Genomic DNA, 14,250 nt, shown 5'->3' on the forward strand with positions numbered 1-14,250 from the left:
CACTATGCCACCTGGGTTTCCTTTAGTGGTACTTAAAAAAAAATTGGTGGTTGTGGGGCTCTTCTTTACAGAAGAATGCCAACTATTAGTGGAAGGAAGGAATGATAGACTAGAAAGCCATCATTTTGTAGCCATTAAGATAACCAGTGATACAAAGAGTATCAATAGATGCCAAAACCATTGGGCAAAAGGTTTTGGGAACCAGGATATTTGCACGATCTCAAAGTCTCACTCCCCAGATTACTTATTAATTACAAAGGAGAAAGGTACCTCTCAGCAGAGAGAGCTGATAGACGCCACTTTACTTAGGTGGCTGAACATGGCATTACCAGTAGCCAAGCACATGCCCTGGTGTGCCTCCTGGTGCAGTGTGGTGGAAGGGCACACCGCCTGTGCCCAGCTCCTGCCACAGTGTTTACCTGAATCCAACATGAGGAGACAATTAGGCAAATCGAGACCGTGGGTTTTTTTTTCAAGATACCTGGTCTCTTCAAAAACAACGATCATAAAAGACTAAATAAAAGATAAAGGTACTGTTCTAGATTAAGGAAAAAAATTGAATATGGACTGTTTATTAGAAAATGTTATTCAGTGTTAAATTTCTTAGGTATAATAGTGGTATTGTGGTTATGTAGAAGACTGTCTTTTTACTTAGGAAATACATGCTAAAATATTCAGAGGTGAGATATCCTGGTATTTGCAACTTTCAGATGGTTCAAAAAAAAAAATAATGTGTATATAGAGAGAAAAAGAACAAGCAGATTTGCCGAAGATTAGCAGTTGATGAAGCTAGATGAAGGATATACTGGTGCTCATTGTACTGTTCTTCTCACTTTTCTGTAAGTTTAAATTTTTCTAAATGAAAAGATGAGGGAAAATGGTATACGTTCATTGTAAAAGAAAAACAAAGCAAACGATACAGAAAAATACAAAGAGAAAAGTAAAACACCCCAAATTCCTCCACCCAGAGATAACCATAGTTGACATTTTTGGTGAACTCCTTTCCAGATATTGGTTCTCAGCTCATCTCCTTACTGATACTTTGATCCATCTGTCCATCTGTCTATTTGACATCTTCTGGTTTATTTTTATTTTTGTTATGTGTCCTTTTAAAAAATTTTTTTCGTTTGATTTTTTTGTTGAAGAAACCATATCATTTGTCCTATAGAATGTCACAATGAGTCAGAATCAACTCGATGGCAGCGGATTTGTTTTTTTGTTTTTTAATAAAATGTCCTCCATTCTGGATTTGGCTAATTGTATCCTTGTGGTGGTGTTTAACATGTGCCTCTTTCTCCCATAAAGCAAAAAAAAAAACCCCACTGCCAGTGAGTCAATTTCGACTCGTCGTTGTTGTTAGCTGGCATTGAGTTGCTTCTAACTCACAGCAGTGCTATGTAGAACAGAATGAAACACTGCATTATTCTCACAATCGTTGCTATGCCTGAGCCCATCGTTGCAGGCACTGTGTGATTCCATCTTGCTGAGGGTCTTCCTCTCTTTCACTACGCTGCTACCAAGCATAATGTCCTTCTCCGGGGACTGTTCCCTCATAATAACATGTCCAAAGTACATGAGATAAAGTCTCAGCATCCTCACTTCTAAGTAGCCATCTGTCTGTACTTCTTCCAAGACAGATTTGTTTGTTCTTCTGATAGTCTCTGGTATATTCAGTATTCTTCACCAACACCATAATTCAAAGGCATCAATTCTTCTTCAGTTTACCTTATTCGTTGTCCAGTTTTGTCATGCGTGTGAGGTAAATGAAAATACCATAGCTTGGGTCAGGCGCACCTTAGTCCTCAAAGTGACATCTTTGCTTTTTAACACTTTAAAGAGGTCTTTTGCAGCAAATTTGCCCATGCAATACATCATTTGATTTCTTTACTGCTGCTTCCATGGGCATTGATTGTGGACCCAAGTAAAACGAAATCCTTGACAGCTTCAATCTTTTCTCCATTTATCATGATATTGCTTACTGGCCCAGTTGTGAGGATTTTTTGCACTGACTCTCTACATTACCATGCATGGTGACCTAAATATATATACACATACACACAAACACCCCTTGCTGTCGAGTCGATTCTAACTCGAAACAACCCTATAGCGTAGAGTAGAACTGTCCCATAGGGTTTCCAAGGAGCAGCTGGTGGATTCGAACTGCTGACCTTTTGATTAGGAGCCAAGCTCTTAACCATAGGTATATAAATAAAAACCCGTAGCCATCAAGTTGATTTTGACTCATAGCAACCCTGTAGGACAGAGTAGAACTGCCCCGTAGAGTTTCCAAGGCTGTAAATCTTTACGTAAACAAGCTGTCACATCTTTCTCCTACAGAGCGGCTGGCTGGTGGGTGTTCGAGCTACCTAGTAGCTGAGTGCTTTAACCACTTTGCCACCAGGGCTCCATTTATATGTGTGTGCATGTTGTGTGTGTTGTATTTAATTTATTGCAGTCATTCTTTTTGTTCAGGTTGTTCCATCTTTGGCCAGTGAAGAGTCCCTCAAGTTGTTTTTTTTTTTTGTATATGATTTGCATTGATCGTTGTAGGCTTTCTTGCTTTCAGGCATGACAAGATGTCCTGTATATTTCTTGTTCCAGGCTCTGATTCTGCTGAACGAGAAACGGAATTTTAAAGCCACAGTCTGGGTGTGGGGGTATTCATTGCTTGGGTTCACATTGCTTCTAGACCTTTTCATTAGATAGAGCTAGGAAACAGGAATTTTTTATTTCCAGTTTAATTTTGAAATTGTGGTGTTTTTACTTAAAAAATTTTATATTTGAATCTGTTTTCTCTTATGCTGAAAGTCTTGGTTCCTAATAACATTAACATAATTGCTTTAATGATATTTAATTGCTCTATCTTTAAATGTATGTAATAGTTTTAAAATAACAGTATTGGTATTATCATCAAAGGTAAGTTCATTGAATACAGCTTAAGTTTTCTTCATGGTTCTTTTTGTCCTCAGGACAAGGACTCTTAAAATCACCTGAAATAATTCTCTGTGTGATAACGTCACCAACTTGAATACAGTTAGGCTCATTTGTTTTTAGTTTTTAGAGATTGGCATGCTTTTTTAAATTTAATTTTCTTTTTAATTATGCCAGAACTTTTACATGATCTCAGAGTCAAAATTATAAAGGTTCATTAAAGGAAATCTAGCTTCTATCCCTGTCACCCTGCCTTCTGTTCTCTCCCTCCCTCTATAGGCAACTATTTCTGTAAGTTTTGGGGTTTATCCCTCCATTATTTCATTTTGGAATATAAGCAAATGTATTTGTAGTTCCACCATTTCTTACACAAATGCATACTGTGCACACCCGAAATATACCCTAGAGATTCTCTACATCAGTGCATAGACATCCTTGTTCCTTTATTATATGGTGTATTCCCATGTTTTATTCAGTCTGTCTCTTGGGGATGGGCATCGGGGTTATTTCCAGACTTGGAATTGCAAATAATACTGAAATGAATAGCATTGTGAACATTTTATATTTTTGCCAGTTTATCTTTGGAATAGATTTCTAGAAGTGAGATTGCTTGGGTCAGAGGGCAAGTACATATGTAATTTTGCTAGATATTGCCAAATTCCCCTCCGTAAGCATTTGTGCCATTTGGCGTTCCCACCAGCAGTGTATGAGAGATACAGCAACATTTTTTATGGTAGAACAAAGTTCTGTGTCAAGTGGCCTTTAGAAAATTAAAGTGGACTTGGATTTGAGGGTTACGTCCATCTCTTAGCCGTGTGTCCCTGGACCTGTGTGTCTGAACCTTGGTTTCCTCACCTGTAAATGGGGATAGTAATAGTACCTATTACTTAGAGTTGTTTGGAGGATTAGTTTTAAAAAATGCAGGTAAACGTTCAGCAGTGTCTCGAGTGTAGTGCCTGCTCAGTAAATGTTGAATGTGGGTATTCTTGTTATGACTTAAGTTTGGAGATGAATGCTGAGTGCAAATTTACTGATAAAGACTGGGGGGTTCCAGTTTTCTAGTCTCTCTGTCAAAATGGCCAGAAATACAGCAGAGAATGTTTGCTCTTTAGGTGGCAACAAGCTGAAAAGAAACAATAAATCTCCATTGCTTTTATAGTTTTTTTACCTCTCTAGTTAAGTCTCTGAAGTGGTTAATGGGTTTGGCCTACATTCTAATTCAGCTGTCAGAAGAGACTGGGCATGACTTGATACTTCTTGCTCTCTGAGGTAACAAACAAAGTCCTCAGTAAATACTTTGCAACTCACCGCCCCCACTGCATACCTTGAAGGATTATCTTCTAGAAGTATTCCTCAAGGTCATGCGGTTTTTTAGGCATTGCTGATAGCCATGGGTTGGGAATAATAATCCATGAATTTATTCATCAAGTGGTTTTCCAGATAAAATGTAAAAGTGGTAAAACATACTAGAAGTTTTCAGAATTCTTACATGACACAACTGGTAATTAGTGTTTAAATTCTTGAATAGAAGACCCTCCCAAATATGGGCTTTTCTAACCTGCAGATTGTTTTTCCAATGAAGGGGTTATGACTGCCTCATCAATGGGTTCTGTAGTGCTTTTCCCTAAATCACAGTTTTTAATCACAAGTGGACTTTGGTTGGTCCATGAACCCCCTGAAATTGTATGCAAAATTGTGTGTTTGTATGTGTGTGTTTTTTGCTTTTTATGTGTGTATTCAGGCAGTGAACCCCATGGTTTTCGTTGGATTATCAAAGAATTCGTGATCCAAAAAAGGTTTAGAAACACAGTCCTAAACTGTATTCTTTTCTGTTTTGAAGGACGTTGCAGCTCGGGGCTTAGATCTCCCTCAAGTCACTTGGATTGTTCAGGTAATTTTTTAGTTGTTAAGGTGTGAGCTCGAGGCAGGAGTATATGATCATGAGTAGATACTTTGGCTTTAAGTAGAATAATTACTATCACCCGCTTGGGTGTTGCCCTGGTAACCAGGCAGTAAGCAGCCTTATCTGCACAATTCTCCTGACATCCTTCCTTTACCTAGCCCACCTAACCGCTGCAGCAGAACAGCCAGAACGTGCAGTCGTATAAGGGAGGTGGCAGGCTCTCTTGTTCCCAGACTAATGCCTGTCACAAACGCAAGTTTCAACAATCTGAAAATAACGGAAATTACCCCGGCCCCTGGGAGGCTTCGCTGTGTCCAGAAGGAGATGGCTCAGCTGTCCTGAGAGCTGTGTCCGTGTACATTGACCTGCAGGGAGCAATTAAGTTCCTGACAGCATCTTACACATACCTCCAGCCTCTAGACACTTTGCCAGAGGGTACAGGTGTTAGCACTGGAGTCTAGTGGTTTTAGTTTTGTTTTTTATTTTGGTTAGTCTACTGAGTGGTATTTTTAAGCCCCATCTCTGTGGGGGCCAGGGAACACGTGCCCTGTTTACGTGAGTCATGGTTTATTCACATTTTAATAAAAAAAAAATCTGATTTGCTCATCACAGACGATTACTTTGGGACTAGAGGGCATTGTTTCTTCTTTCTCACTGGTAAAAAGGCAAATTAAAGATCAGAAGGCAAGGATAATTTTTATATATGATAGGCCAGACACGCAAAAATGATCATTTAGAGCCTTCTTACATTGTGACTATTGACTAGTTTAATATACCTGGCCTCCCATATAGTATATTCATCTTGGCCCTCTGATCTTCAGTTCATGTAGCAGCAAAGAAAAAAGGAAGAATATACATGTTCAATTAGCTGTAATGATGATGAAGTTATTGCCATAAAAAAAAAAAAATTGCCATGGATACCATAAAATGTTACGCATAATTCATTCTGCTGAGTTATAGAGTCTGCCTGTTTCCCTGAGTCAGGAATACTGTCCATGGGAGCAGGCATGTCCTTGCCTCTCAACTGCATTGCAACTCATCTCAATCGAGACTGTGTCACAGCAGCCAGGTGGTGGGGACTAGCTCCTGGAGCCTACTCTTGTGGCAGGCAGCAGAGATGAGCTCAGTAGTCGGCCCCCGTCATCTCGGCACTATCCAGTGTCCTCACCTGCTTCATTCCCACTGCTTTGTCTACCAAGGAAGCAGGCCAAGGTCATGCGGTCATTCTGGAGAAATTCATCCCCACCTGCCTACCTTTTCATCCTCGCTCAGACATCGCAGTGAAAAGATGCAAATAGGAAAATGAAGAGACCTGTGGAGAAATAAAATTAAAAAGGAGTTATTGGGAAAAGGAGATGTCTCGTTTACCTGAAAATTGGCCACCGTTCACTTTTGCATGTCAGAGCCTTGTTATTTCCAATGAAGCCAGGAGTTTCAGGGTTGAGTGACTTCTTGCGATTGTCTTAGAGTAACCATAGCATCAGGATTTAATTCTTGGGATACCTGGAGGCAGGTGAGGGGTATTGCACTTCCAATTAATGGCAATCCCTTGATCTATGAATGCCTTCATTTTTGTTACCCTTTTTAGTACAACGCTCCATCTTCACCTGCAGAATACATCCACCGGATTGGAAGAACCGCCCGGATTGGCTGCCATGGGAGCAGCTTGCTCATTTTGGCTCCATCGGAGGCAGAATATGTCAACTCGTTGGCTTCTCACAAAATCAAGTGAGTCAGAAACCTGAACGGGGTTTCTGCTGATCTCACCTAATTAACTTTGTCGCTTTTTACAGTGGATGGGCCTTGTAAGCTGACGAAGAACGATTAACCCTTGTGATCCCTAAATGAGTCCCAGGATAGCCAGTGGCAAAAACTAAAACCCTTAATACCATCAGCACGTGACAATTTTCATCGCGTTGCCAGACTAAGTAGTAGAACAATCTGTTGTACTTTGTTTTTCTTTGAGATAGAGGTCTGTGTTTCATTTCTCTTACTGTAAAATAAGTATGCACAACCTTCACAGCCACCTTCTTGAAGACCTTTTTTTGTTCACAACTTTTATTCCTTGCAATTCACGATTTGTATCTTTAAAGTTGATTTTTCTCTTGAAATGTTAATACTTTTTACTCATCACACAACTTCCCTCCCCCGGAAAAATAAACCCAGGGGACGGATAGTTTAGGGGTAGTTGAAATATATACTATACATTCGCGACCAGTGCCTTCCAGCCACCATTTTGTATGCACACAACCAGATGGCAGCACCTCACGTTCCCCTGAATCAGGCCCCAGATTCCAGCCTGGGCCAGCAGACTAAACTGAGTGCCATGGGAGTGCACAGAAGCTTAGTCAGGGCCTGCCATCAAACTGTGTGTGTCTCACTTAGGAAACACAAAGCAAAGCACACATACAGAGCAACATATTTTCCTGGCCAGGAGTAAGTGTAATGAAACCAGAAACAATTTACCTGGGCCACAGAATGAACTTGCATTGTCATGTTTTCCTAAAATCTCCAGCACCTGAAGCATGAGTTCTAATATTGGACTTCTAAAGGCATGCTGTTTTCCTAAAACACAGAGCTGAAAAACTCATTGCATTATATGTCTGAATCAGCCAAAGAAACAGTATGGAGACCTGATCTGGGAGGGTCTGCAGCACTAAGTACAGGCCACCACTTGGAAGAGCTGTGTGTGGCAGTCCCCACCAGGCCCTTCCATGTTTTTACCTGCAGAACTCTCATTCTTACCCTAGTAAGACTTCTCAAAACTCTTTCAAGGTTGTTAGTGTGAAGAATTAGGGACTGAGGCTCATTCAGAAAATATGTTTTGTGCTCTTCAGGGTTGGGGAGGCAGGAACATGTTCCTGGTGGATCAGGTAAAAATTTCAAGTGGCTAAAATAAAGATGATTTGGGTTTCCCTTTTATTTAATGTGGCTCTTAGTTACAATTTATCAATTGAAAGAGTAGTTTTTATTTGTTTCAGGAAGATGTACCTGTTTCATCTTGTTTGTGAGAGAAGTCTTACATAGATCAATCAGTCAATCACTGTTCACCAAGAGCTTTATCTCCAGCTGGATTCTGTGTTCCCTGAGGCTGGAGGTGACTGGCATTTCTCTTTTCAGTGTCTAGGCTGACACCCTGTCAGGAAGGTATACTCCAGAAATACTGGTGGAATTAAAATGAAAGCTCATTGGCATAGCCCTTTCTCTTTTCTTGCCTTATCCTGTTTCCATTTGGCCTAAAACCCATCACAATTCGGTAGCTTCTTTCTCTGTCACAGAGGGATTTGTATACATATAGAAAGCATTTTCAGAATTTTGATTTGTCTTCCCACAATAGAAAATTTTGTCACTGCACCTTAGCAGTCTATCACTCTACAGCTTCTTTTCCTTCTCCTCTTGTCCTCGAACTACAAATTCCTATCCTCTCATTCTGCTGGCAGCTCTCTGGATGCCTCCCATGCTTGCTGACGTTAACATGATCTCCTCAGAAGAATGAGGGCAATGACAGTTATGAAGACAAATGATAATTTTCCAAGGCCAGAGTTAACATCATAAGCTCCTCTATCTTTCTCAGCTTTCTTAATTTTTCTTTAATACACCCATTTAGGTTGATTCCTGTGAAGGGCTCAAATATAAACCTAAAACTGAAAAGAGTGAATGACAATTAGCATAAACACTATTAGCAAGCCAACTGTATTTTAAAGATATAAAAAGTAAGATCATCCTCTGTGATGATCTCATCTGGAAAAATAGTATGCTACTATTGGTGTGAAATTCAACATGATTTTCGCATTAAAAAGAAGGAGACACCTCAGTTATCCTAATGACTTTGGCTTGGAGAGAAAGTTGAAAAGGATAAAGATAGGAAAGTACTGAGAGGAAAAAAAATTGATCTCTTGGAGGGGGAATATAGAGGATGGTTAAAGAGCATTTATTTAAGGAGATAAAGGGTCGTGTCCTAGTTTGTTCTTGCGTATTTCTGCTCTGAAAACTCACCTATTGAAATACCTTATTCCTAAACTACTGACTGACTACTTCACTGGGCTAGATGTAATCAACCTAGAAAAATATCAGAATCTTCTATTAAGGTATATATGTATTATATATATATATGTATACGTATTATACTTAGAGTTATATATGTGTTATACTTCCTGATTTCTGTTTGTGGAAGGGCTATACATTGGATATCTACATATATACCGTTTCTTTGACTGAATACCAAAAAATGAAAAACAAATCTAAGAAGAACTTGTTGCAAGGTGTGCAGTGAAAAGAAACAGACTTGAACATTTTTGGAACCCAAAAGGTCTAATCCCGGTATTAAAAAAAAGGAAAAAGTATGTGTGTTTTGTGCATAAGCACATGAGAGCCAGGCAGGCGGGAGGCTGGGATGGCTGATGAATTACAGAGAAGATTCAGAAAGGCAGGCCAAGGCTCTCGGCAGCAAGGGCCATCACAAGGAATTGCCGCCTGCCTTCACATCCTGAGTACTGTAGAACTAACCCTGACAATTTAATTTAGCAGGCAGGCTGAGAGACAGGTGCCCCAGGCCGTTGCCACCTCTGTTGAAACACTCAGAACTTTGCTTCTACATCCTTTTGACTCCTTTGTGTTTGCCAGCTTCTTACGTTTTTTTCTACCTTCCTTTTAAACATGTTTCTAATGAAAGTCATCATCATTGGTTTATTAAAATGTAAATGCTTCATCAAAACATGTATTTCTTAGATCAGGCATAAGACAGTTCCCTGAATTTATTTATTTATCTTATCTCTTTTCATGGTAAGGTGAGGTGATTCAGATCTGTTGATAGAACCATAAATTATCACAGTAGGTATATATGCTTTGTTCCTCAAAAGAAAAGATTTCTTAGAAATAAGAAGAAGGCTTTTTAAAACGGATTTATGTCACTCCAGTTCACTGTTAACTCCTGCCTGCTTCAGGTGTATGGTTTCCCAACATTGCCACTTGGACACAACGTAGGAGCTGTTCCCTGGCTGAAATGTCAGCCTTTCTATGTGTTTAAGAAACTGCCTTTCTGTGGCATATTCAGTTTTTTGTATCCCTGACTGAATGGCAATATTCTTTTTTTTCTTTCCCACGTCAAGATTTGACTCCGAGTTGTTATGCTTGTTTCACTGCTTTCCTCTTTTTTTTCCTAAAGAAGAAAATATTCACAAATAGAGGCAAGTCATATAGAGAGAAAAAGAGGTAGGTCTGGGCTATGTTTCCATCTTTCATCAGCTTTCCAGGCATAAATAAGAGACAAATTCAATAGCCATACATTTCTCTCTCATATGAAAAATAGATTTTCCATGAAATCATGAACATTTTCACTCTGACTCCCACCGTTTCAGTACATCCTCTACCTTCTCCAAGTGACTTTTAGCACCATAAAAAGATGGCACGTATCCATGAGGCTGTGAGCTGGCAGCAGCAAGAGAGAATGTTGAGGGGTGGGGGCTGGAGGTTGTTCAGGGAAAAGATGACACATTTCAGGTAAATCACTGTCATTCATAGCTTTGTCAAAGTAACCTTTAGGGGGAAAGGGGGATGTGTCTTCTCCCACATAAGAGGTTGCCATTCATGTTTTAATTTGCCATTACATTTTCAAAAACACAACATACAAAAAAGTCGTTTATCTTTTTATGATCTGCTTTCTCCCCCGTTCCCTTTCTCTCTGGGAAATCTGTTTTCAACAGCTCATATTTCCTCCTTGGTGCTTTAGACAAGATTACAGACTTACTTCCCATATTCGAGTGCCGTGGCCTCACAGACAGATGAAGTCTAGACTTTCCAGCCTTCCCACCTGTAGGCAGGGTGGACTGTTGTGTTATCGCTTCCAGTGGCTTCTGCTCATAAGTGGAAGCCTGCAGTGTGGTGTCAACAATTTGCACATCAACAATTGCTTGATTCCTCAGAGATCATTTGGTCCTCACTCCTTAACAGTTCAGAGGACAAGAGTAGTGAGATACTTCAGGGCGGAATGAGATAGTCCTGGTCCTGTAGAGGGGAGGCTTTGGTCACTTGTTAACCTCCACTGCGGCGTTTACCCCGTTAAGGACGGATCTTTAGCCACCTTTTTTTTTTTTTTTAATATAAAAGTAAAGGGACAATCTGTTACATTTTTTTAATTTCATCAACTTCTGCTAGAAACAAGGTAGTATACCAATAAGCAGGCCTACTTATTTAGTATGCAAGATTTATTCAGAAATAATGAAATGTTCCCTGTAAAGGAAATTCTAAGTATAGCATATTTTAAATTCATCAAAAGGAAAGAAATTTTCGAGAATATTGCCATATCTGTCCTGCAATAGCCTAGAGGTTTCTTGCCTTCCAAATTCCCAAAGATTAGGAAAAGACTCCCTTTCCTATGAAGTTGTAGCGCTACTTTATGTCTAACTAGCTTGAGAGCAAGCCAGTTTTATGCATCAAGATTTGGGGTGTTTTTGAAAGAATAAAAAGTTTACCTTGACATGTCCTTCCTCTTACAGTATTTCTGAGATTAAGATGGAAGATATTTTGTCTGTTTTGACGAGGGATGATTGTTTCAAAGGAAGGCGATGCGGAAGCCAGGTGAGTTTTATTATTTAGTATGCTTGCTGTTAACTATGTGATTCATTCCTTGATTTGGAGTAGTAGAGATTTCGTGTATGGGTTAGTTATTTCCTATGTCAAGCAAAACCTATATTTAAAGACCATGAAAATTAAATGAGGACAATTCTTGATTGTGTGTTTTCTCTTTGTGCCTTCTGGATGTGCCTGTTGATCTCATCCAGCTCATGGGCTATAGTCCATTCTGGGAGCCAGCCACACAGCAGCAGGCTTCCCAGAAAGGAGATGTAGGCCAGAATGAGTTTGGAGACAGCATTATATGTGGTGGTCCCTCTCCAGATTATCAGCAAGGACAGCTGACTAGATCCATTCATCTAAGACAGTATGGAAAAAATAAATATCTGTCTCTTTTCAGATGCACTTAGGTCACCCATTTTTTAATGTGTGTATTCTCTACACAGAGGAAAAGTTGAGCTCATTAAGAAGAAAAATTTTTATTATCCGTATGGTTCCAGAAGGAGATCGTGAGCCTGGTAGACAGCCCTGAACATCCTTTCCTAAGGCTTCACCCCTGCTAGGCAATCCTTTCTCCACCTCAACACATTACTCAACATATTACATATACTTTTGTGTGTGTTTGTAAAGTGTTGCTATATGTAATTTTGTCCATGAAATAGTAATTATTTGAATATTTTACATTCATTTGCTTATTTCTAAGGATTGGAAAAATCAGAACCAAGTAGTTAAGCTTAAGAGTTTCTTTTATGCTTTAGTGTGTGTCTTTATTTAGATCCATATTCTCCCTGAGGCAGGAACTAGATTTGAATGACCTTCACTTAAGTTTTCTTGTTCCAAAGAGCGCCTAGGGAAATTTACCTAGTAAAAGGAGAGGAAATAGAGCTACTATTACCTGACTATGTTTTTCGGACCTGGACCTATGCTTAGCTCTTTACATGCGTGATCCCATTTAATCCTCATAGTAATTGTATAAGGTAGATATTATTATCCCAATTTATAGATGAGGAAACTGAGGCTTAGGTTAAGGAACTTTCACCAAAAAAAAAAAAAAAATTCACAAAGGCATGCTAATAATCATTAACCCCCTGGGATTTGATATTAGACTGTCTTAACTTCAAAATACATATACTTAACTGTATATCAATATGTCTCCATTAGTATTAGCTAAACCAGGAAAGGAGCCCTGGTGGCACAGTGGCTAAGAGCTCAGCTGCTAACCAAAAGGTCGGCAGTTTGAATCCACCAGCCACTGCTTAGGAACCCTATCCGGCAGTTCTGCTCTGTCCTATAGGATTGTTATCAGTTGGAATGGACCCAACATCAACCGGTTTTTTTTTTTTTTTTAACCAAGCAAATTAAATTGTTTTTTAAGTTAGGTAATATCAAATTGGGTAATTGCCCAAATAAGAGGTTAAATTTGGGCAGTAACTGACACCACAACAAAAATCCCTTTGAACACAAAGCTATTTAAAATTCAATTGATCAACAGCTTATTTCAAGTGATATTTGATATAAATCATCCCAGCCACACTAGACTTCAGATCATCTCTCTTTTTGTGTGTGTGTGTTTTAGGTAAAGGTTTTCAGAGCAGATTACCCCATTACCACCCTGAGTTTCCCATTTTCATTCGTCCCTCCTTGCCTTCTGATCTTTGGTTTTGGGCCGATGTTGCCCTGTTGGTCTCATATAGCTGATTGTTCTGTGGCGCGCTTTCCTCACGTATGTTGTTGTTTATTTTATAGGCCTGTCTACTATTTGGCTGAAGGTGATCTCTGGGAATGGCTTCAGTTCCAAGTTAGAAGGGTTTCTAAGGGCCATAGTTGTGGGGGTTCCTCCAGTCTCTCTCAGACCAGTAAATTTGGTCCTTTTTATGAATTTGAATTTCGTTCTGTATTTTTTTTTTTTTCCCACTCTAACTGGGTCCCTCTGTCGTGATCCTGGTTAGAGTAGTCAATAGTGGTAGCTGGTCACCGTCTAGTTCTTTTGGTCTCAGACTGGTGGAGGCTGTGGTTCCTATGGTCCATTAGTCCTTTGGACTATTATTCTCCTGGGTCTTTGGTTTTCTTCCCTCTCCTCTGCTCCAGATGGAAAAAGACCAACAGTTGTATCTTAGATGGCCACTTGTAAGCTTTTAAGACTCCAGACACTACTCACTAAAGTAGGATGTAGAACGTTGTCTTTATGAACAGTGTTATGCCTGTTGACCTAGATGTCCCTTAGGACTGTGACTCTCAGCCTTCAAGCTCAGTTATGCAGTCCCACGAGGGGTTTGGTTATGTGTAGGTTGTTTCCATGACTGTGCCCCATGTGCTGTACTATATATATGGATATATATGCAGCATATACAAATATGCATGTAGAAATATCCACAATCAAACCTATACATGCACATGAGCGTACTCCTATATACCCCCCATACCTATTCAGCACACATATCTACCTGTGTATCCGTTCATAAATTATTATTAATACTGTCATTGCGGGGTTGTGTATATTATAGTATTTACCTTCATTGCCTTTTATTCTTGTGTACCTCTCAGTGACTTCCCTTGCCGTGGTTATGTTGTGCTGACTTCCCCCATGTTGTGTACTGTCCTTCCCTTCACCAAAGTTAACATGTGTCTACTCGGTAGTTAGTGATTTCACTACCCTCCCCCTCCCACTCCTGGTAACCATCAGAAAATGTTTCTATGTGTAAACCTTTTCTTGACTATAATAGTGATTTCTTATGATATTTGTCCTTTTGTGATTGATTTATTTTGCTTAGCTCAATGTCCCCCAGATTCATCCATGTTGAGATATTTTGCAGATTCATTAGTCTTTATTGTTGCATAGCATTCCA

The 14,250-nt window shown here is 39.6% G+C and overlaps 1 protein-coding gene across 1 annotated transcript in view; it reads left to right on the forward strand.

Moving 5' to 3' along the window:
• The window catches only part of DDX31 (DEAD-box helicase 31), an 85,126-nt gene that overhangs the window by 37,620 nt on the left and 33,256 nt on the right, over nt 1-14,250 (forward strand). The window contains 3 exon segments of the mRNA XM_003407408.4: nt 4,772-4,822; nt 6,423-6,562; nt 11,329-11,410. Coding sequence (XP_003407456.3) covers nt 4,772-4,822; nt 6,423-6,562; nt 11,329-11,410 — 273 coding nt within the window.

This window comes from Loxodonta africana, chromosome 9 (genome assembly GCF_030014295.1).
Source record: "Loxodonta africana isolate mLoxAfr1 chromosome 9, mLoxAfr1.hap2, whole genome shotgun sequence".
NCBI lineage: Eukaryota > Metazoa > Chordata > Mammalia > Proboscidea > Elephantidae > Loxodonta > Loxodonta africana.